The following is a 27740-nucleotide window of genomic DNA, read 5'->3' on the forward strand; positions in this document are numbered from 1 at the left end:
ATTTTTATTTCTGTGGAATTTGAAAACTTAATCAGCCTTGAAAAAAAAATTTATGAAAAATTTAATAGTTATGCAAATAGGGAAATCGAGACTCATGTGAGTTTAACCTTGAGTTTAACACACGAACAAAGCGAGTGCGTCAAACTCATACGAGTCTCGATTTCTCCTATTTGCGCCCATGCGCACGTTTCTTAATGTTACATTTTTTTTTAATTCAGATATTTATTTTCAATATCTGCGTATAAACTGTAAAAATTTAGTTTTTAGTTTTATGTAAATTTAACGTTTTCAAAGTTAGTTCCTTATGCGTCATTTTTTATTCTTCAGAAAAACAAATGTTCAACTTGAACAAATCTTTCCATACCTTGAAAGAAGAAAATATTTTAAATTATACAAATTTTTTTAATTTATATAAAAATAAGATTTCCTCGTTGTTTAAAAGTTGCAAAATTTTTTATATGTACATAGAGAATTTTTTTTAGTTGCGTTTATTTGTGAAACAAATAAAATTTATTACAATCAAAAAAATAATTTTAATTGATTTTAATAAACAGCTGATTTGCGCTAAATAAACATTTATTGAATTTAAAAAAAAAATTACATTTTTATATAATTCAATTGTTACTCGGGGGTTTTTGGTGTCGCTGATTACGAATCAAAATCAGTTTTTAAAAATTCAAAATAGCGGATCCAAAATGGCGGACGACTTCTGGAAAATCTAATGCAATTCGTTTAAAACTTGTTACTCGGGGGTTTTTGGGGTCTTTGATTATGAATCTGAAGTCAGTTTCTGAAAATTCAAAATGGCGGTTACAATATGGCGACTGAAAATTTTAAAAATCCTCGAAATTTGCTTAAAACTTGTTACTCGGGGGTTTTCGGGTCGCTGATTACAAATCCAATGTTAGTTTTTCAAAATTCAAAATGTGGATCTAATATGTGCTCATTGTAGTACAAAAGCTGACCAAAAGCGAACGTCCTGGATTTGTAAAACTTGCAATGTTCCACTCTGCCTATTACCAGCAAGAAATCGTCCACCATTTTGGATCCGCCATTTTGAATTTTTAAAACCTGATTTTAGATTCGTAATCAGCGACACCAAAAACCCCCGAGTAACAATTGAATTATATAAAAATGTAATTTTTTTTTTAAATTCAATAAATGTTTATTTAGCGCAAATCAGCTGTTTATTAAAATCAATTAAATCAATTAAAATTATTTTTTTGATTGTAATAAATTTTATTTGTTTCACAAATAAACGCAACTAAAAAAAATTCTCTATGTACATATAAAAAATTTTGCAACTTTTAAACAACGAGGAAATCTTATTTTTATATAAATTAAAAAAATTTGTATAATTTAAAATATTTTCTTCTTTCAAGGTATGGAAAGATTTGTTCAAGTTGAACATTTGTTTTTCTGAAGAATAAAAAATGACGCATAAGGAACTAACTTTGAAAACGTTAAATTTACATAAAACTAAAAACTAAATTTTTACAGTTTATACGCAGATATTGAAAATAAATATCTGAATTAAAAAAAAATGTAACATTAAGAAACGTGCGCATGGGCGCAAATAGGAGAAATCGAGACTCGTATGAGTTTGACGCACTCGCTTTGTTCGTGTGTTAAACTCAAGGTTAAACTCACATGAGTCTCGATTTCCCTATTTGCATAACTATTAAATTTTTCATAAATTTTTTTTTCAAGGCTGATTAAGTTTTCAAATTCCACAGAAATAAAAATATAAATGTAAATTTAATCATTGTCATGAAAAAGAAAATTTTAACAATTATATTTATAAATATCTTTACGTCATTTGTTGAAATATGATATTTCACAATATATTATAAATGCGTAATGTTTATTTAGTTAAAATAAATAATTGCATCTACACGTCATATATTGGCTCAGAAAGAATAAAAAATAGGGATAGTTCGATTATAAAAAGAAATCTAAATATTAATTTTGTTATAGTTGAACTGCAAAGTATCTACAATTATGTTGAACATGATTTTTATAATCGCAACTTTTGCTGCTGGGCTTCTGAGTAAGTTAATTTATTATTATTTTTTTCTATATTATTATTATTATTATTATTATTATTATTATTATTATTATAAGTAAAAAAAACATTTTCAATGGAAAGCATAATTTTTTTCGCCTACTAAAATCTATTTTCTGGCCTCGGATCGACATTAAAGCACAAAAAAAGTCGATTTTTTTTATTCTAACAAAATTTAACTGGTTAATAAATATTTTAATTATTAAATATTTTATTAATTTTGTAATGAGAATAATTCTATAAGAATATTATCAAGATAATTTATTTCGAATATTTCTTTTTTATTTTCAAATAATTTTTTTTTAAATAATAATAATTTTGGAAGAGTTATAGTTTGAATTTTTTAGATATAATTGAATTTCAAAAGATTTTTTTAAATTTCAGACAATAATTAAATTTAACAGAGCTAAAAATAATTTATCAAATAATTTTAGATATAATTTTTTAAAAGTAATTGAATTTTCAAAGATTTACAATTTTGATTTTTGAAATTATTTGAACTTGAAGTGATTTTTAATTAAAATTTTTTTATTATTTCACTAAAAAAAATTTTAGAAATTGCAAACGAAAATACAATAATTTGAAAACTTTTTAAGTGAAAAATGGTTTCAGATAGCTGAATTTTCGAAGAATATTTTAAAAATCATTAAAAATAATTGAATTTCAGGAGAGTTATAATTGAAATTATTAAATTTCAAAAAATTTTAAATGGAAAATTTTAGAAGCTTTTCAATTTAAATTTTTAAAAAGAATTGAATTTTAAAAGATTGTGTTAAATTTCAGACAATAATTATAATAAGAGAAATTTTTAGTGATTTCTGTTGCTAAAGATTTTATTAGAAATCACATTACAAATATTTAATTCCAAAAGTTTTTAATTGAAAAATGCTTTCAGATAATTGATTTTTCGAAGAATATTATAAAAATCATTAAAAATAATTCAACTTTTTGAAAATAATTAAATTTACAAAGATTTTGAATTAAACATTTTTAGTAATTTTATTTGCTAATTTTTTTAAAAATTACAAACAATAATTAAATTTTATAAGAATTATAATTAAGAAATAGTTTGAGATAATTGAATTTGTGAAGAATTTCATTAAAATTATTAAAAATAATTAATTTAGTAAATAATTTGAGTTAAAATTTTTTTAAATAATTGAATTAAAAAAGATTTGAAGAAGATCTGCATTGTATACTAAAAAAAACGTATTTTGTTTAAAAATTAAAAAAAAATGTAAAAAAAGTCGCATTTTATTAAAATAAGTCGAAAAAAAGTCGTATTTTTAAATAAAAAGTCAGAAAAAGTCGTAGAATCCGTGGCTTGTATTCAAAAAAAATAAAATAAAATATTTACAAATAATAATTATAATTAATGTACATATTATGAAATTTTCTATAAAATTTTTATAATTTATTATATTTTTATTTATTACTATAAAATTCAAAAAAAAGAACTTTTATTTAATTTCTTGTAAATTATGGAAATTAAATTTTTACAGGTTGTATATCAAATACAGAGGCTCAATTAGATAGTTATTATAATTTAACAATAAATGATATAAAAGAAAAATGTAAAAATAATGCCGTAGATTTTAATGAAGTAAACGAAATTTATAAGGACGTATATAATTTTAATTTGGGAAAACATGAATTATCAATTGAGGATGCTTTAAATAAGACTGACGACAATTGTATGGGAGATTTAAATCTCACGAATATAATTCAAAGTGGATTAAAAGTTATTCAAAATTGTCTTAAGGATGATATTTCCCTAACAGATGACGATATTAAAGTTTTAATTCGTCAAATTTTAAACAAATTATGTACTGTAACTCGACTTAGTAAGTTTTATTTATTAATATTTATAAATAATTTATTTATCATTATGTAATTATTAATATATGAAATTCTCTCATTTTTTTGTAGATTTCTACGAAAATAGTCTTAGCAATTGTATGGATAATGATTTCGAAGAAAGGTGTGAAGAAAATTTATTTAAATCAGCAAATGTTACACCTGATACTTTAAAAAATATAAGAGTATCTACATATATAGGATTGAAATATTCTCCGAAAGAACGAGAGTAAGTTTTTAAAAAAAAAATTCACTTTTTTTCTCATAAACCAGAAAAATTTTCATTTTTTGATGGGGGTTTATAATAAATTATTTTCTACTGATACTATTATACTATACTATAATAATAAAAAAACAAGTTGTTCATTTCATAACCATTTAGCTTTCTCATCATGATAAACAACACTTATATTATTAGTGTTAAAAAGATTCAAAATTTCAATTTTTTGTTAAAAATAAAAATAGCAATCAAGTTTATAAATATTGGTAAAATGTAAACTTTAAATACATCAATCGATTTGTTTTTATGCCAAAAATACAATTTTGACTAGAATTAATTAAAATTTCAAAAATTCAAAAAAATTCTAATTCGCAAATTCTATACATTTCAGTAGAATATGAACTTAATATAGGTTAATCGATTCGTTTTAATGCAAAAAATAAGTTTTTGTAAAAAATGTTTTAATTTTTATAAAATATTTTCTCTCTTTTTTTGAAGGATATTTTATGGGTTGTTAGATTGTTCATCAATTAGAAAGTGTAATCATGAACAGAGACTTGCGCATTTGGAATTGGAACTCAGAATGATAGCTGCAGTATTAGCCAAAAATTAAATTTTTGAAATGTACAACAAAATTTACATTAACAAATGTATATAATAAATAAATTTTATTTGAAAAAATGAACTTCAGACATAATTTGAAAAATTTTTAAACAAAATGATAAACTTTATTAAAAACGTTATGTTTTTAATTTTCAACTGTTGAAAAAAATACAAAATAACTTGTATTCTACTGAAACACTTTTTAAGTAATCAAAGTTTAATTAAATTTTTGAAAAGTGTTATTTGGTAAAATTATTTAACACAACTTTTGATTTTTCAAAATTGTAACTGAAAAATTTTTAAGGTTGCAAATTTGTTTCAGTTAAAATATTGTCTATTATTTTGAAAAGTATTAATATTTGAGAAAAATATTATTGCCCACTTTTTTTTTAATCGCTCTTTCATATCCAGAACAACTTTCAATTTGGTGAATATAAAAAAAAACTTATTTTAAAAAAAAATTACTTCAAATATTTGGTTGTACTATAAAAGATGAATTTTGAATCTTAGAATATATATAAAATTAAATGTAAAAAATATATTAAAAATAATTTTAAAAAAAAAATGTTGAAAAACTTTTAATATAAACGACTCTTTGTTTTAAATCATAATTTCAATATATGAGATATTATATATATATATATATATATATATATATATATATATATATATATATATGAAAAATAAAGATATAGGGTCAACTGGGGTAAATCCGAACGCTTTTAGTAAGTTTCAACAATAACATAAGTTTTTTCTTTAAAAAAAAAATACTTCCGGTATTCTGGTGCATGAAGTTGTTACTTTACTTCCATAGAACAATTTTATGGGGTAGAAAAAATTTTTGATAAATTACAATCGCAGGAAACTTAGCGTTCGTATTTACCTCGATACTTTGCAACTTTCCTAAAATATGGGGGTAAATACGAACGCCACTGTATTTCAGAAAAATCTTAGAGAAAATAAATTTAAAGTATTGCAATTGTTAAACATATATAAAAACTCAAAAAAAATACGATAATAAACCTATTATGTAATAATGCATCATATATAAATACAAAAATCAAACAGGTTAAAAATTAAAATGCATTACACAATTAAAACCTTCAATAACTTTATCAAATCATAACGGATTTTTGCAAAACTTGGTACAGAAAGTATTTTGGAGTGATTGAATGTAAATACAAAAATAAAAGTCAAATTTTTTAAATTCAAAATGGCGTACTTTCCTAAAACTTATTTTTAAAAATGATCAAATTTGCTAACCCTGAAACCCCCCGAGTAACAATTTTCGAGCGAATCCAATGAATTTTTTAATTCTCGTCCGCCATTTTGAATTTTGAAAAACTGACTTCAAATTGGTAATTAGCGACCCCAAAAACCGTAGAATACCAAATTTTATTAAGATCCTGAAAAAATTTTTTCAACAAACCATTTGGCAAAAAAATTGAAACACTCCTTCGAGAGAACAGAGATTAAGTTTCTGCTTATTAATTACTAACGAGGATACGTATAGAAAGAAAAACTTTTTTCTATGTACTTTTATAATGTTAAAATAATAGTGTAATCAAATAAAAACAATTTTGTGTGGCTTTGATGTAAAAAAAAATTATTAAAAATACCGTTCGGATTTACCCCAGTTTTCCAATTTTCTTGGGTAAATACGAACGGTCTGATATTATTAATAAAATTTTACAGAAGGCAAAAATCAAATATAGTTTCTGTTCTAGTATTCATAACAAACAATTATAAATAATAAAATGAATTTTTAGCTTCTTTTTCTTCAAATACGAGACAAAATACTGAAAGAGTGTCATCTTTGATTTTCAATCTTTTTTGCAATACTTGTTATCTTTGTTTATGCTGTTGCTAATTAACAAACGAAAAATGGGATAATACTTAGAATCTCTTCAAGAGGATCTGAGGTAAAAATTCTCATATCGAACTTATTTTTAAAAATTTTAATTAAGCTGAAATAATTAGCGTTCGGATTTACCCCCCGTTCGGATTTACCCCGACTGACCCTACGTATTTTTTTATTTTTTTATTTGATAAAAATGAAGGAAGTTATGATTTTTTGAAATTTATCGTCAACGATGGAAGTGCGTTTTTGGGACGTTTTTTAATCTATTGTACTAATAAATTAAAAATTATGCTATATATGAAATTTGTTCATTTGCAACAAAAAAGTTGAAATTAACCTTAAAAAGTGAGTTTTCTCAATAGAGATACTGTCGATTTTTAATTTTTTGTTTGCATTACAATCTCTGGTGACTGAAGAAATTGAAATTTTGTCAATTTAGTTGTAAATTTGCAAGGTTAGTGGTGATACTTTCTTTGACTTCTTAACGAAAAAATTATACATATCATTATTATTTTTTAATTATATGCATGAAAATAAGTTTAATAATAAGTAAAAAAATTTGTTTTAACGTAATTTGACTCGATTTACCGAAAATTATAGAGAACAACTACTATCTTGCAATTAATAACAAATAACAGTCATTGCCCTCCCCGGACAATGCTTACTTTTTGGTTATTATGTCATTTTTCAGTGATTAACCATTTATTTTCAAGACTTTTTTGAGATAAATATTTTTAATTTTTGGACGTTTTTTCATATTTGGTGAATTAATTTTTTAAAATAAAGATGTAATTAGAGCCGCAGCATGTATTAGAATGATTTGTAATATTTTATTAACAATTTTTCAATATGAAGTATGATTTTAGGCTATCGAAAAAATGCCGAAGGTAAAACAAGGTGTTTCGTATATGCTTCTTTAAGCAATGAAAAACTTCAAAATCGTGTAATCATTATATCAAATCAAAATAGCCAAAAATAATTTTTATTTTTACAATTGAGTCAGATTCGACAATTTTCCCAATTTTTTAGGTTAATAGTATTATTTACACTTAAAAGTCATATTTAATGAATCTTATTATTGTCAATAAAAGAAAATTATTTTAAAAATTACTTCTTCTTTATTAATTTCAAATTATATTCATTCTTTAATAAATTATGCAAAATTTATAATTTACATTACTATTTTATGTCTAGTGGGCAATCATTGTCAAATTGATGGTCAATCACTGTAAAAATAATGACAATCACTATTTTTTCTGTCATGTGAAGATTTTTTTATTTTTTTTAAATTTATAGTAATATTAAATAAACAATTCATTATTATTTTCAGATTAATGGAATATTTTAATTCCTTTACAAATGGTTTCATTTCTCATTTCGATAATTAAACATTTGTAATTTGTATAAATATATCCCCTTTTTGCTTATACTGGCAATCACTGTACCGTTTACCCCTATAATTTTTAAGCTTGACGCAACGATTTTTAGTATGTTTTTATGAAAATTAAAAAAAACAAATGAATAATAATGGAAAAAGGTTATATTTGTAAAATAACTGCTTAAATTCGGAGAGCCGTACTAAGAAAATTGTAAATAGTAACTTAAAAACAAAAAGTACCACTTTCGCTGATAGGGGAAGAAATTCTTCAGTCATGAGAGATTGTAATGCAAACAAAAAATTAAAAATCGAAAGTGTCTCTTTTGAGAAAACGCACTTTTTGAGTTTAATTTCAACTTTTTTGTTACTTCTCTTATAGGTACGTTATTTTTGAGCAGATATTTGAAAAATTTAAAAAAATACGTATATCCTTTTTTTCATATAGATTTCGAAAAAAATGTTTCGGGAAAAAAAAAATTTTCAATGAAAATCTCCCGTGGAATATATATATATATATAAGTATATATATATAAATACTTCAAAAATAAAGCAAAAAAAGAAAGAAATTTTTTTCAAATACAATACCTGAAATTTTTAATTCGAATTTCGATATTAAAAATAAAATTGTCTTTTTTGTTCTTTACTTCTATATGGAAAATTTTAATGGAACCTTTTTTTTATTAAAGAATATTTAGACGAAATAGATTTATAGTTTCAAAATTTATTTCGAATGTATAATTTTTATATAGTATATTCGTAGAAAGTAGAATTTTCGATTAATATGTGTTACACGGTATTAAAAAGATTCTGTGAAAACGCACCGGATGTGCAAGGGTTCGTGGGCGACAGCTATTGTCTCAAGAGTGTATTATTTCTTTTATCCACCGGCATTTAACGAATGCTGGATGCATGTCAATTTCTGATCCATCTCAGAATTCACCTTCCATTTCATATTTCCTTCAACATAACTAAAATCAGCGACGTGCTTCCTGCTTTCATTTCATCTTCAATCGAATTTAAATATCTTTCTATATTTTAAAAAGATTTCGCCGCCGCCGCTGTTTCAGAAATTTTGACAAGGATAGGTCATTCTATGTCAAGTGTACTCAACCCATGTTTTTGACATGGATAGTACAATAGTTGGTTACACTTGATATGGAATGACCCATATGAATATAGCTGCAAGTCACCCCCCCTCTCCTCCCCATCCCTGGCAAAAAATGACCTATAAATTTTAAGGTTATGTTCGTTTCAAGACTCTGAATAGGGCCGCAAGTCCTCCCCCCTCCCTTACACAGTTTTCTTGTGTGTATCAAATTGATACAAGAATTAAGATCAACTCATGCAACGTTTTGAATCAATATAAGGTATCAAATTGATCCAAATATTTGGATCATTTTCAAGAAATGATCCAGAATATGGGATCATTTTTTGATACCTGAATTGGTATCAAAGTATAACTGTCATGGCTGGCATGCTCTTATTGACAAATTTATTAATTAATTAATTCACTGCACTGAATATTAAGATATTAAAAAGATTAAAAAGATATTATAAAAAATAAATTATCGATAATTATTTGAACCACAAAAATAATTAAAAATTTTCAACTGTTGTGATTGTGAACTTAACTTAAATCTTATGTGATAAACATAAATAAAGGTTAGTGTATTTCATTTTATTTCGAAATAAATTTTTTCATATTTAATTGCTCGCAATTAATAAGTTTTCGCTTCTCTCTTTCTTAAAATTCATAATAAAAGTATTTTTAATATCTTAATATTCAGTGCAGTGAATAAATTAATTAATAAATTTGTCAATAAGAGCATGCCAGTCATGACAGTTATACTTTGATACCAATTCAGGTATCAAAAAATGATCCCATATTCTGGATCATTTCTTGAAAATGATCCAAATATTTGGATCAATTTGATACCTTATATCGAATCAAAATGTTGCAGTCCAAAATGATACCATCAAGTTTACAGTGTACCCTCTCTCCGTATTTCCCACCAAAAATGACATAAATTTTGATGTTATGTTCATTTCAAGACTTTCAATATAGCCGCAAGTCCCCCGTCTCCCGACAAAAATGACATAAATTTTGAGGTTCTGATCGTTTCAAAACTGAATAGGGTCGAAAGTTTATGTTTGTTTCAAGACTCTGAATAGAGCAGCAAGTCGTTTCCCCTCTCTCATCTCTCTCCGTATTTCACACCAAAAATGACATAAATTATGAGGTTATGTTCATTTCAAGACTTTCAATATAGCCGCCACGAAGTAATAATAAGGAGCTGGAACTCGTGGGCAAAATGCGTGCCGATTTCCTTGGTAAAGTACTTAGAAGCTAGAATAAGCGATAGTGGCGATCCTTGCGGGTAATTGTGGAATCACGGATGATCACGTGATCAATAGTGAAATGTGTTTATCGCCATTTTGTTTGTTTTTGGTGTTTGCCGGTCTTGCTGAGTTTCTAAATTTTATTATTTTTGTTTTTTAATGCTATAGTTTCTTGAAATGTGAATGTGTTTTAGAAGAATAATTCTTGTGAAGCATTTCCTTTCAGTAAGTATATTCGTTAATTAATAAATAAAAGAATTTTAACGAATTACAAGTTGAAGATTCACGCGTGCTGTAAACATGTTTAGATATACTTCCCGTCAGAATTGTTAAAATTTAAATTACTTGTTGTTAAAAGAGTGCAATTTCCTAAATGTCATGAAAAAATATTTAAAATAAACTACATTCTTAAAAAATAATATACAATTTATTTCTTTTGTAAAAATCACATTCTTTCAACATATATACAATAATATAAATGTCGAAAATTCTTAGTACATTAATGTTCTTACCACTACATTGTAATTATTATATACAATTCGTTTCAATTATTAATTTATAATTCAATGTTTTCTATACATTTCAAAAGTCTATTTAATTCGTCTATACTCGTTAATTTTATAAACTGTGAAAATACCATTTCTTTGTCATCCAAAAAAATTTTAACTTTTAAAGTGGGAAATACCACAATTCTTTTTCGAATCAATGCTTCTTTCTCAGCCTTCTCAAAACCAAGAAAAAATTTATTTCCTCTTGTATAACCCCAGCTTTTTGACGGAAGATGTACTGACATCAAATTATCTTGTAATAACTCGAAAGTTTGGTTTTCTTCCAAACAGCACTGCACCTTAACCTACAAACGAAAAAAAAAATTATTTGCAGGCATCATTTACTTATTTTCACTTTTTTCATTTTATTAAAATTTATAACACTGAAAACTAAAAGAATAAATTTTCACTAATGCAATAACAACTTGAATGAAAAACTATCAACAAACATTGCAGAAAACATTAATTACAACTTTGTTTACTTTAATTCAAAACGTAATCACATTAAATACTTACGTCTACGAATTTCTTCCCTTCTTCTACACTCATTATATATAAAACTTTTACAACTTTCTTAAAAATAAATATTTAAAACACACTTTTATATGTTTCGGTTTAAATTATATTTTGTCAGCCTTCGTGCTGTCAGTGAAGCAGACGACAAACAAACTTGGAAACATTAAACTTCTTCAAGTACCCGCAAGGAACGCCACTGTCGTTTATTCTAGTTGCTAAGTACTATTCGTTAAAATTCTTTTATTTATTAATTAACGAATATACTTACTGAAAGGAAATGCTTCACAAGAATTATTCTTTTAAAAACTGTTTAAAATTAAAAGTTTGTATTATTATTATTATTATACTATAATAATTACTTTACTACTATTATTATTATTATTTTTTATTATTATTATTATAAAAAAATGTAAAAAAAAACATTAAAAACAATACAACTAGCGATATCTATCGAGTGTTAAACGCAACACAAACTAGTGCATTAGATAGAAGGGAAACTCAGAGCAAAATAACGTCTCGATATTTTGTCCATTCGACATTTTGACCATTTGACGTCTTGACTTTTCGACATTTAGTCCATTCGCAGTTTTGACTTTTCGACGTCTTGGCTTTTCAACATTTTGGCTATTCGACATTTTGTCCGTTCGACGTCTTAGCGATTCGATATTTTGTCCGTTCGATGTTTTGGCTATTTGACATTTTGTCCGTTCGACGTTTTGGCTTTTCGACATTTTGTCCGTTCGACGTCTTGGCTATTCGACGTTTCAATCATTCGACTTCTTGACTATTCGACATTTTGATAATTCGACATTTTGGCAATTCTATATTTTGTCTGTTCGAAGTTTTGGCTATTCGACATTTTGTCTGTTCGACGTCTTGGCTTTTCGACATTTTGACCTTTCGACGTTTTGACTATTCGACGTTTTGACTATGCGACGTCTTGACTTTTCGACATTTTGTCCATTCGACAGTTTGGCTTTTCGATATTTTATGACCATTCGACGTTTTGCTATTCGACGTTTTGTCCATTCGACATTTTGTCCTTTCGGGGAAAAGCAGTCGTCTCACCGGCAAACACCAAAAACAAACAAAATGGCGATAAACACATTTCACTATTGATCACGTGATCATCTGTGATTCCACAATTACCTGCAAGGATCGCCACTATCGCTTATTCTAGCTTCCAAGTACTTTACCAAGGGAATCGGCACGCATTTTGCCCACGAGTTCCAGCTCCTTATTATTACTTCGTGTAGCCGCAAGTGGAGGTAGATTTCCTGCCAAAAATGGCCTGAATTTAAAGGTTATGTGCGTTTCAAGACTGTGAATATAGTCGCAAGGCCCCCCTCCTTCCTTACGTTGAAGGAGAGGTGGATTTTTCGCCGAAATTGAACTAAATTTTAAGGTTAAGTTATTTTGTCGGGAAACGGTTAAGAAACAAACATAACCTCAAAATTTGGCGCAAAAAGACAAAGGAACAAACATAACCTTAAAATTTAGGTCAAACTTTGAAAGAAAATGACCAAAAAACGAACATAACCTTAAATGTAGGTCAAATTTTAGCTGGAAAATTTAAAAAATTAGATAAATTTTGTTTTAAAAATTGAAAATAATAAAAATTATTGTTAATAAAAATCGTAAATGACATTTAAAGAAATAAATAATAAAATATTAATAATAGTTATAAATTCCAGAAATTGTCTAAACATTAACTCAAACATCTACAAAACCAATAAAAAATAGGGGGTAGTATATATAGTATATATATATATATGCATTGTATAGATTTTTAATTATACAGGGTGTTTCAAAAGTATGAAAACTTGCAAATATCTCGAAAAGTACGAATTTTCGTAAAAAATGTTCAAGACAAAAGTTGTTCCACACAAAAAGATGTACATTTCATAACGATTTCAAAATGGAATGAAACTAATTTTTTTACTGTAGGTCTCACATTGGGCTGCGGAATCTTACATTGGGCTCTGTGCCCAATTTGAAAAGTATTTGAATTTCTAATCCTGTGACCCCAAAAACTCCAAAAATGCGATATTTTATAAACTTATTTATTTGTTGAAAAATGTTGAGCCCAATCCCAGACATTGGGCCCAATATTTTTGGCTTTTGTACTACAAGTCTAAATCCAGAATTTCATAACGATTCTGAAATGGATACTGAAAATAAGTGGGTTTTATTTAAACAACTAATTTTTTTTCATGTGGGCCTCACATTGGGCCGCGGAATCTTACATTGGGCTTTGTGTTCAATTTGAAAATTAGCTTCGAATTTCTAATCTGCCCTACAACGGAAAAAGATACATAAGCCACAAATAGGTCGAACGGAGATATTTGAGAAAAACCATTTGCATCAAAAACTTTATTTAGAATTCATTTTTTATGAATAAAAATATCCCTAATGGGGTAAATCGGATGTGCTCTTTCTATTTTTGCAAAAAAAATTAATTATTTAAACAATCCCTTTTAAAAAATGCACTTGCGTAGTTTTTTTAGTGCAAATGCAACGTAAAAAGAACACAAAGTCGCTTGTGGTGTTTTTCGTTGTAAAGTCATCGAGCGGATCAAAGATGTCCAGCGAAGAATATACATAAGGGACAAGAGAGTATGGGATTAGAGTATGGCACTTGTGTATGGTCTCCACTGGACATCTTTGCTCCGCTCGATTATTTTACAAGCTAAGAAATACACAAGCGCGCTTGCGAATATCGTTCTGTAAACGAAGCCGAGCTCGGCCGCTTTTGCAACGGAAAAAGATACATATAGGCTACCTCGTGTATATTCTTCCATTGTATTTTGTGACGTATTTCATGCCTCCTACAGAATTTAGGCAACGCAAAGTACCTCATGTGTCTTTTTCCGTTGTATTTTCTCATTTTTCGCAAATTGCAATATTTTCAATCTTAATTTTTTATTATAAATAATTAAAATTTTCAATTTTAATTACGATAGTCAGATGCAGCTTTTTATTACGAATCCATTGATACCAAAAACTCATTTTTGACCAAAATGTCACTTATGTATCTTTTTCCGTTGTAGGGCAGTAATCCTGTGACCCCAAAAACCCCTAAAGATGCGATTTTTTAAATTTATTTATTTAACGAAAAATGTTGGGCCTAGTCCCAGACATTGGGTCCAATATTTTTTGTCATTTTTACTACAAGTCTAAACCCAGAAATTCATGGGGATTCACAGAAAATTAAAAGGCATTAAAATAAGCTGCAACGCTTATTATTTTAATCCAATTTTGCTTATTTTAATCCATTTTGGTATTAAAATAAGCAAAATTGGATTAAAATAATAAGCGTTGCAGCTTATTTTAATGCCTTTTAATTTTCTGTGTTACGAATTGGATACTGAAAATTAGTGGGTTTTATTTAAGACAACTAATTTTTTTTACTGTGGGCCTCATATTGGGCCGCAGAATCTTACATTGGTCTCTATGCCCAATTGGAAAATTAGCTTCCAATTTCTAATCCTGTGATCTCAAAATCCCTCCAAAATGCGATTTTTTAAAATTTATTTATATGTAGATAAATTTTGGACCCAACATCTTGAATTGGGCTCAATATTTTGGGCACTTATACCACATGTCTGAACGCAGAATTTCATGGGGATTACGAATTTGATACTGAAAATTAGTTGTCTCATTTAAGAAAATCACTTTTTTCATTGTAGGACCCAACATTGGGCTCCGGGCCCAATTTTTTGGTTTCAAAGATGTACATCTTTTTGTGTGGAACAACTTTTGTCTTGAACATTTTTTACGAAAATTCATACTTTTCGAGATATTTACAAGTTTCCATACTTTTGGAACACCCTGTATATATTTAGAATAAAATGAAAATAAATTTTAAGATTTAATTTAAAGATATTTAAAAAAAAATTAATTACAAAATATTTTTTTTTTTTTGACTAAAATTAAAAATATACTAAAAAATATTTATTAACCTTTTCACACACAGAAGAAATTTCATCTGAGGTCGGTTTATCAAAATTCCAAATGGCGGGTCCAATATGGCGGTGGAAAAAAATTTTAAAACCGTTTATATACTATAACCAAATAATTTTGTAGGCCTAATCAAATGTTTGATTGAAATATCTCTACGACTTTGTTTCAGCCAACCAAAATTTGGTTACAAGAACCAAAATTGCCTAATCAAACTATTTTATTGCTAACACAAAATCTTTTTTTTCAGTGTATTATATATTCTTGGAAAATCGCAATTATTTTTCTAAATCATAATTTCCGAATGAAGCAAAGAAATGACATATTTGACTATTTATTAAATTATAATGTGATATGCTTTTTAATTTGACAAAGAATTTCTCAATGCGCGTAGAGTGAGGGAGTATGATTAAAAATTATACTAAATAAAAGAAAAAATGATCGTCTCACGAATAAAGGAAAGAAAAAATGCATTTGTTTAAAAATGAGTACACGGGGAAGTTAAGTAATTATTATTATGAGATATTGCAGCTCGTGCATTTAACACGAGATGATCCGTTCTAATGTATGGGAGTAGTCATAAATGGTCACGAGACAACATATATATATTGTCGATTACTAGAATTACTCGTCTGTCAACAGGTCACTATTATTTTTTTCGCAACGAACGATAAGCCCCGCGTATTTTATATTTTTTTTTTGCAATGTACGGGACTCGAGAATCAGAGCGCACTTCCGACCTGTTCCTCCTTCCCTTTCCATTTCATTCTTTTTCATTGTCCTTCATTATATATATATATATATATATATATATATATATATATATATATGAAAAGTTTGAACTCGCCGTACGTGCTAAAATAAGAATTACTTTTTACAATTTTTTCATAATGGGTCAATTTTTTTTGATTTTACAATCAAAAAAATGTTTAATTTAACTTTATGTAATTAATTTATAACATGACAATAATAAACTGAACTCATTTTTGCTGTACCTTATTATGAGATCTGCATAAAAAATGGGTTTGCAGACAACTTCACGTTACTCAAAATGAACCGGAATAGAAAAACTGTAAAAATATAGGTTATGTTCTACATTGTGATATTTTCAGATTGGTAGTACTGCAGAATCTTGTAAATTATATTAAATATTAAAGTTAATTATACTTAGAGAATAAAATGTCTTTGATTCTTGTGTAATGAAATTTGTGAAAATATTTAATTTTTTTTTATATTTCTATTTTTTTATCATTACATATTCACTTTATTTTAACAAATTTTTAAATTAAGCGCCTTTTTTTGCTTAGTTACTTTTGCGTTATATGATTGGCACTAACACAGTTGTAAATGAAGTCAACAACAAAATGACTAACCTAAAAATTCTATTAGGGTAAATGTATACCAGTGAATGAACACAGTAATTTTCTCAACATTGACTATTTGTTATTTTTAAATGGTAGTTTAATTACAGCCAAAAAAAATATAGTACTATATTCCATAATACTCCCAAGAAGCACGTAATATAACCTCAATATCAAGGTAATATTACATGTAAAATTCGTAATATAACGTTGTAATAGTACAGTAATCTTACAGTGATCTTAAAATGTCCACCTCAAGGTAATATTACCGGTAATGTTACTGTAATATTACGCGCTAATATTAAGGTAATATTAAGGTAATATTACAGTAATATTATACCGTAATATTAAGGTAATATTACAAAAGAATATTACAGTAATATTATGGGAACATTTCTTTACGAAAAAAATCTACCCATCCAGGGAATCGAACCCCGAACTCAAAGCACACGAGTCCAGAGTTTTACCAACAAGCCAAATTGACTTATAATATATTTACGTTTTTTATGCTTTATGAATAACTCAAATCAGTCTGTAATATTACTGTAATATTACCGTTAATATTACTGTAATATTACCGTTAATATTACTGTAATATTACCGTTAATATTACAGTAATATTCCCGGTAATATTACCTTGAGGCGGACATTTTAAGATCACTGTAAGATTAACGTAATATTACAGCGTTATATTACGAATCTCACGTGTAATATTACCTTGATATTGAGGATATATTACGTGATTCTTGGGCTGTAATTTATTCATAATATTTTTCTTTTTTTAAATAAAATAATCAGAAATTAATATTTGATAAATAATAAATTATTGACGAAAACACCATTGAATGAACAAGGTGTATATATCAGTGAATGAACACTTATTTTTTCAAATTCTTTATTTCTTATAAATATACTGAAAATTCGAAAAGAAAGTATTAATTAATTAAATTACTTGTTAAAATCTTGAAATAAGTATTGCATATCAAAATATCAAATATAATCTGAAAATATTGTTGATATACAAATAAAGCTAAACTTAGAATTACTCTGACATCTGTTTTCGATATTAACGCCACCTGGCGGATAAATAAACTGATAACACCAATGAAACTACAGTGTAACTAGAATTATATTTTCAAAATTTTCGTTTAATAAATGAAGAAAATAATTTAAATTGAAAAAAAATCGTTAATCAAATTTTGCACGATAATTAAATTTCTACCAACATAAAATTGTTGTTTCGATACATTAAAGAAAAAGAACGTTTTAATTAATATGTTATTTTGTCTCTCAGGAGTAAAAATTGTTCTTCTTTTTTCGTGAAAAAAAAAAATAAAAATGAAATACTGACGCTGAAGAAACGATGATTACGAGTAAATCGCAGGCATATCAGATCGGTTGATGACGATCTGCGTATCACCTATAATGATCTTAATCACAAGTTGCATCATCGATGCTTCTTGGAATGTAAATATTTCCCAGGCCAGGACGTTATGATCTAACAACTCGATCGTCCTCATCGTCGTCATATATATATATATATAATCGAGAAAGACCGGTCGCAGTGTCATGAAGAGGGAGAAAATATACACAAGCAAAATATTAATGCATTAAATATAATATTAATAGCCAGCATCACACTGTAACTAACACTGACGCTTAATTACTCTTATTTCTTCATATATATTCTAAGATTCAAAATTCATCTTTTATAGTACAACCAAATTTTTGAAGTAATATTTTTTTAAAATAAGTTTTTTTTTATATTCACCAAATTGAAAGTTGTTCTGGATATGAAAGAGCGATTAAAAAAAATGTCCGCAATAATATTTTTCTCAAATATTAATACTTTTCAAAATAATTGATAATATTTTAACTGAAACAAATTTGCAACCTTAAAAATTTTTCAGTTACAATTTTGAAAAATCAAAAGTTGTGTTAAATAATTTTACCAAATAACACTTTTCAAAAATTTAATTAAACTTTGATTACTTAAAAAGTGTTTCAGTAGAATACAAGTTATTTTGTATTTTTTTCAACAGTTGAAAATTAAAAACATAACGTTTTTAATAAAGTTTATCATTTTGTTTAAAAATTTTTCAAATTATGTCTGAAGTTCATTTTTTCAAATAAAATTTATTTATTATATACATTTGTTAATGTAAATTTTGTTGTACATTTCAAAAATTTAATTTTTGGCTAATACTGCAGCTATCATTTTGAGTTCCAATTCCAAATGCACACGTCTCTGTTCATGATTACACTTTCTAATTGATGAACAATCTAACAACCCATAAAATATCCTTCAAAAAAAGAGAGAAAATATTTTATAAAAATTAAAACATTTTTTACAAAAACTTATTTTTTGCATTAAAACGAATCGATTAACCTATATTAAGTTCATATTCTACTGAAATGTATAGAATTTGCGAATTAGAATTTTTTTGAATTTTTGAAATTTTAATTAATTCTAGTCAAAATTGTATTTTTGGCATAAAAACAAATCGATTGATGTATTTAAAGTTTACATTTTACCAATATTTATAAACTTGATTGCTATTTTTATTTTTAACAAAAAATTGAAATTTTGAATCATTTTAACACTAATAATATAAGTGTTGTTTATCATGATGAGAAAGCTAAATGGTTATGAAATGAACAACTTGTTTTTTTATTATTATAGTATAGTATAATAGTATCAGTAGAAAATAATTTATTATAAACCCCCATCAAAAAATGAAAATTTTTCTGGTTTATGAGAAAAAAAGTGAATTTTTTTTTAAAAACTTACTCTCGTTCTTTCGGAGAATATTTCAATCCTATATATGTAGATACTCTTATATTTTTTAAAGTATCCTGTGTAACATTTGCTGATTTAAATAAATTTTCTTCACACCTTTCTTCGAAATCCTTATCCATACAATTGCTAAGACTATTTTCGTAGAAATCTACAAAAAAATGAGAGAATTTCATATATTAATAATTACATAATGATAAATAAATTATTTATAAATATTAATAAATAAAACTTACTAAGTCGAGTTACAGTACAAAATTTGTTTAAAATTTGACGAATTAAAACTTTAATATCGTCATCTGTTAGGGAAATATCATCCTTAAGACAATTTTGAATAACTTTTAATCCACTTTGAATTATATTCGTGAGATTTAAATCTCCCATACAATTGTCGTCAGTCTTATTTAAAGCATCCTCAATTGATAATTCATGTTTTCCCAAATAAAAATTATATACGTCCTTATAAATTTCGTTTATTTCATTAAAATCTACGGCATTATTTTTACATTTTTCTTTTATATCATTTGTTGTTAAATTATAATAACTATCTAATTGAGCCTCTGTATTTGATATACAACCTGTAAAAATTTAATTTCCATAATTTACAAGAAATTAAATAAAAGTTTTTTTTTTTTGAATTTTATGGTAATAAATAAAAATATAATAAATTATAAAAATTTTATAGAAAATTTCATAATATGTACATTAATTATAATTATTATTTGTAAATATTTTATTTATTTTTTTTTTTTGAATACAAGCCACGGATTCTACGACTTTTTCTGACTTTTTATTTAAAAATACGACTTTTTTTCGACTTATTTTAATAAAATGCGACTTTTTTTACATTTTTTTTTTAAATTTTAAACAAAATACGTTTTTTTTAGTATACAATGCAGATCTTCTTCAAATCTTTTTTATTTCAATTATTTAACAAATTTTTAACTATAATTATTTACTAAATTAATTATTTTTAATAATTTTAATGAAATTCTTCACAAATTCAATTATCTCAAACTATTTTTTCAATTACAATTCTTATAAAATTTAATAATTGTTTATAATTTTAAAAAAAAATGGAAAATAAAATTACTAAAAATGTTTAATTCAAAATCACTGTAAATTTAATTATTTGCAAAAAGTTGAATTATTTTTAATGATTTTTAAAATATTCTTCGAAAATTCAGCTATCTGAAACCATTTTTCACTTAAAAAGTTTTCAAATTATTGTATTTTCGTTTGCAATTTCTAAAAAATTGTTTAGTGAAAGAATAAAAAAATTTAATTAAAAATCACTTAAAGTTCAAATAATTTCAAAAATCAAAATTGTAAATCTTTGAAAATTCAATTACTTTTAAAAAATTATATCTAAAATTATTTGATAAATTATTTTAAGTTCTGTAAAATTTAAGTATTGTCTTAAAATTAACAAAATCTTTTGAAATTCAATTATATCTAAAAAATTCAAACTATAACTCTTCCAAAATTATTATTATTTAAAAAAAAATTATTTGAAAATAAAAAAGAAATATTCGAAATAAATTTTCTTGATAATATTTTTTTAGAATTATTCTCATTACAAAATTAATAAAATGAATTTAATATCTAATAACATTAGTTATTTAAAGTAAAATATATATTAACCAGTTAAATTTTGTTAAAATAAAAAACATCGACTTTTTTTGTGCTTTAATGTCGATCCGAGGCCAGAAAATAGATTTTAGTAGGCGAGAAAAATTATACTTTCCATTGAAAATGTTTTTTTTTTACTTATAATAATAATAATAATAATAATATAGAAAAAAATAATAATAAATTAACTTACTCAGAAGCCCAGCAGCAAAAGTTGCGATTATAAAAATCATGTTCAACATAATTGTAGATACTTTGCAGTTCAACTATAACAAAATTAATATTTAGATTTCTTTTTATAATCGAACTATCCCTATTTTTTATTCTTTCTGAGCCAATATATGACGTGTAGATGCAATTATTTATTTTAACTAAATAAACATTACGCATTTATAATATATTGTGAAATATCATATTTCAACAAATGACGTACAAGATATTTATAAATATAATTGTTAAAATTTTGTTTTTCATGACAATGATTAAATTTACATTTATATTTTTATTTCTGTGGAATTTGAAAACTTAATCAGCCTTGAAAAAAAAATTTATGAAAAATTTAATAGTTATGCAAATAGGGAAATCGAGACTCATGTGAGTTAAACCTTGAGTTTAACACACGAACAAAGCGAGTGCGTCAAAGTCATACGAGTCTCGATTTCTCCTATTTGCGCCCATGCGCACGTTTCTTAATGTTACATTTTTTTTTTAATTCAGATATTTATTTTCAATATCTGCGTATAAACTGTAAAAATTTAGTTTTTAGTTATATGTAAATTTAACGTTTTCAAAGTTAGTTCCTTATGCGTCATTTTTTATTCTTCAGAAAATTGCTTTCATAGAGCACTTGAACAAATCTTTCCATAACTTGAAAGAAGAAAATATTTTAAATTATACAAATTTTTTTAATTTATATAAAAATAAGATTTCCTCGTTGTTTAAAAGTTGCAAAATTTTTTATATGTACATAGAGAATTTTTTTTATTTGGGTTTATTTGTGAAACAAATAAAATTTATTAGAATCAAAAATATAATTTTAATTGATTTAAATAAACAGCTGATTTGCGCTAAATAAACATTTATTGAATTTAAAAAAAAAATTACATTTTTATATAATTCAATTGTTACTCGGGGGTTTTTGGTGTCGCTGATTACGAATCTAAAATCAGGTTTTAAAAATTCAAAATGGCGGATCCAATATAGCGGACGATTTCTTGCTGGTAATAGGCAGAGTGGAACATTGCAAGTTTTACAAATCCAGGACGTTCGCTTTTGGTCAGCTTTTGTACTACAATGAGCACATATTGGATCCACATTTTGAATTTTGAAAAACTAACATTGGATTTGTAATCAGCGACCCGAAAACCCCCGAGTAACAAGTTTTAAGCAAATTTCGAGGATTTTTAAAATTTTCAGTCGCCATATTGTAACCGCCATTTTGAATTTCCAGAAACTGACTTCAGATTCATAATCAAAGACCCCAAAAACCCCCGATTAACAAGTTTTAAACGAATTGAATTAGATTTTCCAGAAGTCGTCCGACATTTTGGATCCGCTATTTTGAATTTTTAAAAACTGATTTTAGATTCGTAATCAGCGACACCAAAAACCCCCGAGTAACAATTGAATTATATAAAAATGTAATTATTTTTTTTAAATTCAATAAATGTTTATTTAGCGCAAATCAGCTGTTTATTAAAATCAATTAAAATTATTTTTTTGATTCTAATAAATTTTATTTGTTTCACAAATAAACGCAACTAAAAAAAATTCTGTATGTACATATAAAAAATTTTGCAACTTTTAAACAACGAGGAAATCTTATTTTTATAGAAATTAAAAAAATTTGTATAATTTAAAATATTTTCTTCTTTCAAGTTATGGAAAGATTTGTTCAAGTGCTCTATGAAAGCAATTTTCTGAAGAATAAAAAATGACGCATAAGGAACTAACTTTGAAAACGTTAAATTTACATAAAACTAAAAACTAAATTTTTACAGTTTATACGCAGATATTGACAATAAATATTTGAATTAAAAAAAAAATGTAACATTAAGAAAAGTGCGCATGGGCGCAAATAGGAGAAATGGAGACTCGTATGAGTTTGACGCACTCGCTTTGTTCGTGTGTTAAACTCAAGGTTTAACTCACATGAGTCTCGATTTCCCTATTTGCATAACTATTAAATTTTTCATAAATTTTTTTTTCAAGGCTGATTAAGTTTTCAAATTCCACAGAAATAAAAATATAAATGTAAATTTAATCATTGTCATGAAAAACAAAATTTTAACAATTATATTTATAAATATCTTGTACGTCATTTGTTGAAATATGATATTTCACAATATATTATAAATGCGTAATGTTTATTTAATTAAAATAAATAATTGCATCTACACGTCATATATTGGCTCAGAAAGAATAAAAAATAGGGATAGTTCGATTATAAAAAGAAATCTAAATATTAATTTTGTTATAGTTGAACTGCAAAGTATCTACAATTATGTTGAACATGATTTTTATAATCGCAACTTTTGCTGCTGGGCTTCTGAGTAAGTTAATTTATTATTATTTTTTTCTATATTATTATTATTATTATTATTATAAGTAAAAAAAAACATTTTCAATGGAAAGTATAATTTTTCTCGCCTACTAAAATCTATTTTCTGGCCTCGGATCGACATTAAAGCACAAAAAAAGTCGATTTTTTTTATTTTAACAAAATTTAACTGGTTAATATATATTTTACTTTAAATAACTAATGTTATTAGATATTAAATTCATTTTATTAATTTTGTAATGAGAATAATTCTAAAAAAATATTATCAAGAAAATTTATTTCGAATATTTCTTTTTTATTTTCAAATAATTTTTTTTTAAATAATAATAATTTTGAAAGAGTTATAGTTTGAATTTTTTAGATATAATTGAATTTCAAAAGATTTTGTTAATTTTAAGACAATACTTAAATTTTACAGAACTTAAAATAATTTATCAAATAACTTTAGATATAATTTTTTAAAAGTAATTGAATTTTCAAAGATTTACAATTTTGATTTTTGAAATTATTTGAACTTTAAGTGATTTTTAATTAAAATTTTTTTATTCTTTCACTAAACAATTTTTTAGAAATTGCAAACGAAAATACAATAATTTGAAAACTTTTTAAGTGAAAAATGGTTTCAGATAGCTGAATTTTCGAAGAATATTTTAAAAATCATTAAAAATAATTCAACTTTTTGCAAATAATTAAATTTACAGTGATTTTGAATTAAACATTTTTAGTAATTTTATTTGCTAATTTTTTTAAAAATTATAAACAATTATTAAATTTTATAAGAATTGTAATTGAAAAATAGTTTGAGATAATTGAATTTGTGAATTTCATTAAAATTATTAAAAATAATTAATTTAGTAAATAATTATAGTTAAAAATTTGTTAAATAATTGAAATAAAAAAGATTTGAAGAAGATCTGCATTGTATACTAAAAAAAACGTATTTTGTTTAAAAATTAAAAAAAAAATGTAAAAAAAGTCGCATTTTATTAAATTAAGTCGAAAAAAGTCGTATTTTTAAATAAAAAGTCAGAAAAAGTCGTAGAATCCGTGGCTTGTATTAAAAAAAAAATAAAAGATTTACAAATAATTATTATAATTAATGTACTTATTATGAAATTTTCTATAAAATTTTTATAATTTATTATATTTTTATTTATTACTATAAAATTAAAAAAAAACTTTTATTTAATTTCTTGTAATTAAAGGAAATAAAATTTTTACAGGTTGTATATCAAATACAGAGGCTCATTTAGATAGTTATTATAATTTAACAACAAATGATATAATTGAAAAATGTAAAAATAATGCCGTAGATTTTAATGAAATAAACGAAATTTATAAGGACGTATATAATTTTTATTTGGGAAAACATGAATTATCAATTGAGGATGTTTTAAATAAGACTGACGACAATTGTATGGGAGATTTAAATCTCACGAATATAATTGAAAGTGCATTAAAAGTTATACAAAATTGTCTTAAGGATGATATTTCCCTAACAGACGACGATATTAAAGTTTTAATTCGTCAAATTTTAAACAAATTATGTACTGTAACTCGACTTAGTAAGTTTTATTTATTAATATTTATAAATAATTTATTTATCATTATGTAATTATTAATATATGAAATTCTCTCATTTTTTTGTAGATTTCTACGAAAATAGTCTTAGCAATTGTATGGATAAGGATTTCGAAGAAAGGTGTGAAGAAAATTTATTTAAATCAGCAAATGTTACACAGGATACTTTAAAAAATATAAGAGTATCTACATATATAGGATTGAAATATTCTCCGAAAGAACGAGAGTAAGTTTTTAAAAAAAAATTCACTTTTTTTCTCATAAACCAGAAAAATTTTCATGTTTTGATGGTGGTTTATAATAAATTATTTTCTACTGATACTATTATCCTATACTATAATAATAAAAAAACAAGTTGTTCATTTCATAACCATTTAGCTTTCTCATCATGATAAACAACACTTATATTATTAGTGTTAAAAAGATTCAAAATTTCAGTTTTTTGTTAAAAATAAAAATAGCAATCAAGTTTATAAATATTGGTAAAATGTAAACTTTAAATACATCAATCGATTTGTTTTTATGCCAAAAATACAATTTTGACTAGAATTAATTAAAATTTCTATAAAGGAAAAAGTTATTTTAAAAAATACAAAAAACGATTTTTTTTCAAAAATTCAAAAAAATTCTAATTCGCAAATTCTATACATTTCAGTAGAATATGAACTTAATATAGGTTAATCGATTCGTTTTAATGCAAAAAATAAGTTTTTGTAAAAAATGTTTTAATTTTTATAAAATATTTTCTCTCTTTTTTTGAAGGATAATTAATGGACTGTTTTACTGTTCATCAACTAAAAACTGTACTCATGAACAGAGCCGTGCGCATTTGAATTTGGAACTCAGAGTGATGGCTGCAGTATTAGATGAAGTTTATTAAAAACGTTATGTTTTTAATTTTCAACTGTTGAAAAAAAATACAAAATAACTTGTATTCTACTGAAACACTTTTTAAGTAATCGAAGTTTAATTAAATTTTTGAAAAGTGTTATTTGGTAAAATTATTTAACACAACTTTTGATTTTTCAAAATTGTAACTGAAAAATTTTTAAGGTTGCAAATTTGTTTCAGTTAAAATATTGTCTATTATTTTGAAAAATATTAATATTTGAGAAAAATATTTATAACATATATATAATGATTTTTAAAGCTTTTTTGACGAGCTACACGCTGTTAATAAAATTTTTTTTTTTTTTTAAATAACATTTGACCTTGAAATTCAAGGTCAAAATGTTAATTTACGTTTATCTCAAAATCGGATTTTTTAAAATTATTTTTAACTATCTCAATGGAAAGCTTGACTAATTTCCTACAAAACATGTAATTTTCAGAGTGGGATCTTTTAAAGTTTTTGAGATATTAATTAATTAATTAATTAATGTTTATAACAAATGAAATATTTTACAAACGAATAAAGTTACCGTAATGCTGAAGTTAGTAATTGAAAGTTAACGTAATTCCTCATCCAAAAGCCCTATATGAAGTATTTTTGTTCAATTTTAGTTATTTAACAATAAAAAATGAAATATCTTACAAACAAATAAAGTTATCGTAAGTCTAAACTAACCAATTGAAAGTTAAGGTAATTCCGCATCCAACGAGCCCTATATGAAGTATTTTGGATAAGTAGATTGTTAATAAACAATTGCAATGTTAACTAATTGTTTATTAACAATCTACTTATCCAAAATACTTCATATAGGGCTCGTTGGATGCGGAATTACGTTAACTTTCAATTAATAACTTCAGAATTATGGTAACTTTATTCGTTTGTAAAATATTTCATTTGTTATAAACATTAATTAATTAATTAATATCTCAAAAACTTTAAAAGATCCCACTCTGAAAATTACATGTTTTGTAGGAAATTAGTCAAGCTTTCCATTGAGATAGTTAAAAATAATTTTAAAAAATCCGATTTTGAGATAAACGTAAATTAACATTTTGACCTTGAATTTCAAGGTCAAATGTTATTTAAAAAAAAAAAATTTATTAACAGCGTGTAGCTCGTCAAAAAAGCTTTAAAAATCATTATATATATGTTAACTTTTATGCATTCTACTTATAAATATTGTACATTGAAAAAAATTTTTTTTCAAAAGTCAAAAATTAAAAACGTTGTAATTCAAAAACTATTTTATTAAATTCAATAATTATTGATTTTTAGACTTTCACCAACAATAACAACATTTTAGAAAAGTGTAGATTAAATTCGAGAAATTTTAATTTTTTGTTCGGACATTTCAGGAATTTTGCCTCATATATCTATAATTTTATGATTATGATTTTAAAGCAAAATAATATATAAAGAAAATTATTTTAAAAAAAAATGTCTTTTTGTTTATTTGGCTAAATATTTTCGAAGTAATTTACGATTTTTCTTTTCTTTATTTATAAAAAATACACGGGCTGAAAATTTCCATTTGTTAATGAAAAGTATTAGAAAAATATAAATAATTCA

The 27740-nt window shown here is 24.8% G+C and overlaps 3 protein-coding genes across 5 annotated transcripts; 1 reads left to right on the top strand and 2 right to left on the bottom strand.

Annotated features, from left to right (window-relative positions):
- The first annotated feature begins 1920 nt into the window (after positions 1-1920).
- Positions 1921-26872, top strand: LOC127280317 (uncharacterized). Of its 3 annotated transcripts, none has more exons than XM_051303231.1 (4): positions 1921-2050; positions 3568-3909; positions 3995-4151; positions 4641-4827. In XM_051303231.1, exons 1-4 carry the CDS (start codon positions 2002-2004, stop codon positions 4753-4755), a joined length of 663 nt encoding a protein of 220 aa, XP_051159188.1. In that variant the 5' UTR covers positions 1921-2001; the 3' UTR covers positions 4756-4827. The 3 variants fall into 3 exon arrangements, with proteins under 3 accessions (XP_051159188.1, XP_051159186.1, XP_051159187.1); XM_051303229.1 differs by lacking the exons at positions 3568-3909; positions 3995-4151; positions 4641-4827 and adding exons at positions 24922-25263; positions 25349-25505; positions 26042-26872 and having other exon boundaries at positions 1955-2050; XM_051303230.1 differs by lacking the exons at positions 1921-2050; positions 3568-3909; positions 3995-4151; positions 4641-4827 and adding exons at positions 23607-23690; positions 24922-25263; positions 25349-25505; positions 26042-26872.
- On the bottom strand, positions 10756-11602 carry LOC127280321 (uncharacterized). The gene is made up of 2 exons (XM_051303234.1): positions 11389-11602; positions 10756-11177 (listed from the first exon to the last, which is right to left on the bottom strand). Exons 1-2 carry the CDS (start codon positions 11419-11421, stop codon positions 10881-10883), a joined length of 330 nt encoding a protein of 109 aa, XP_051159191.1. The 5' UTR covers positions 11422-11602; the 3' UTR covers positions 10756-10880.
- Positions 18826-21461, bottom strand: LOC127280319 (uncharacterized). Its single transcript, XM_051303233.1, has 4 exons — positions 21332-21461; positions 19743-20084; positions 19501-19657; positions 18826-19012 (listed from the first exon to the last, which is right to left on the bottom strand). Exons 1-4 carry the CDS (start codon positions 21378-21380, stop codon positions 18898-18900), a joined length of 663 nt encoding a protein of 220 aa, XP_051159190.1. The 5' UTR covers positions 21381-21461; the 3' UTR covers positions 18826-18897.
- Positions 26873-27740: the final 868 nt, after the last annotated feature.

The sequence above is a fragment of the Leptopilina boulardi genome, unplaced genomic scaffold (genome assembly GCF_019393585.1).
Source record: "Leptopilina boulardi isolate dan_hultmark-lab unplaced genomic scaffold, ZJU_Lbou_2.1 LbouV2_237, whole genome shotgun sequence".
NCBI classification, from domain to species: Eukaryota; Metazoa; Arthropoda; class Insecta; order Hymenoptera; family Figitidae; genus Leptopilina; species Leptopilina boulardi.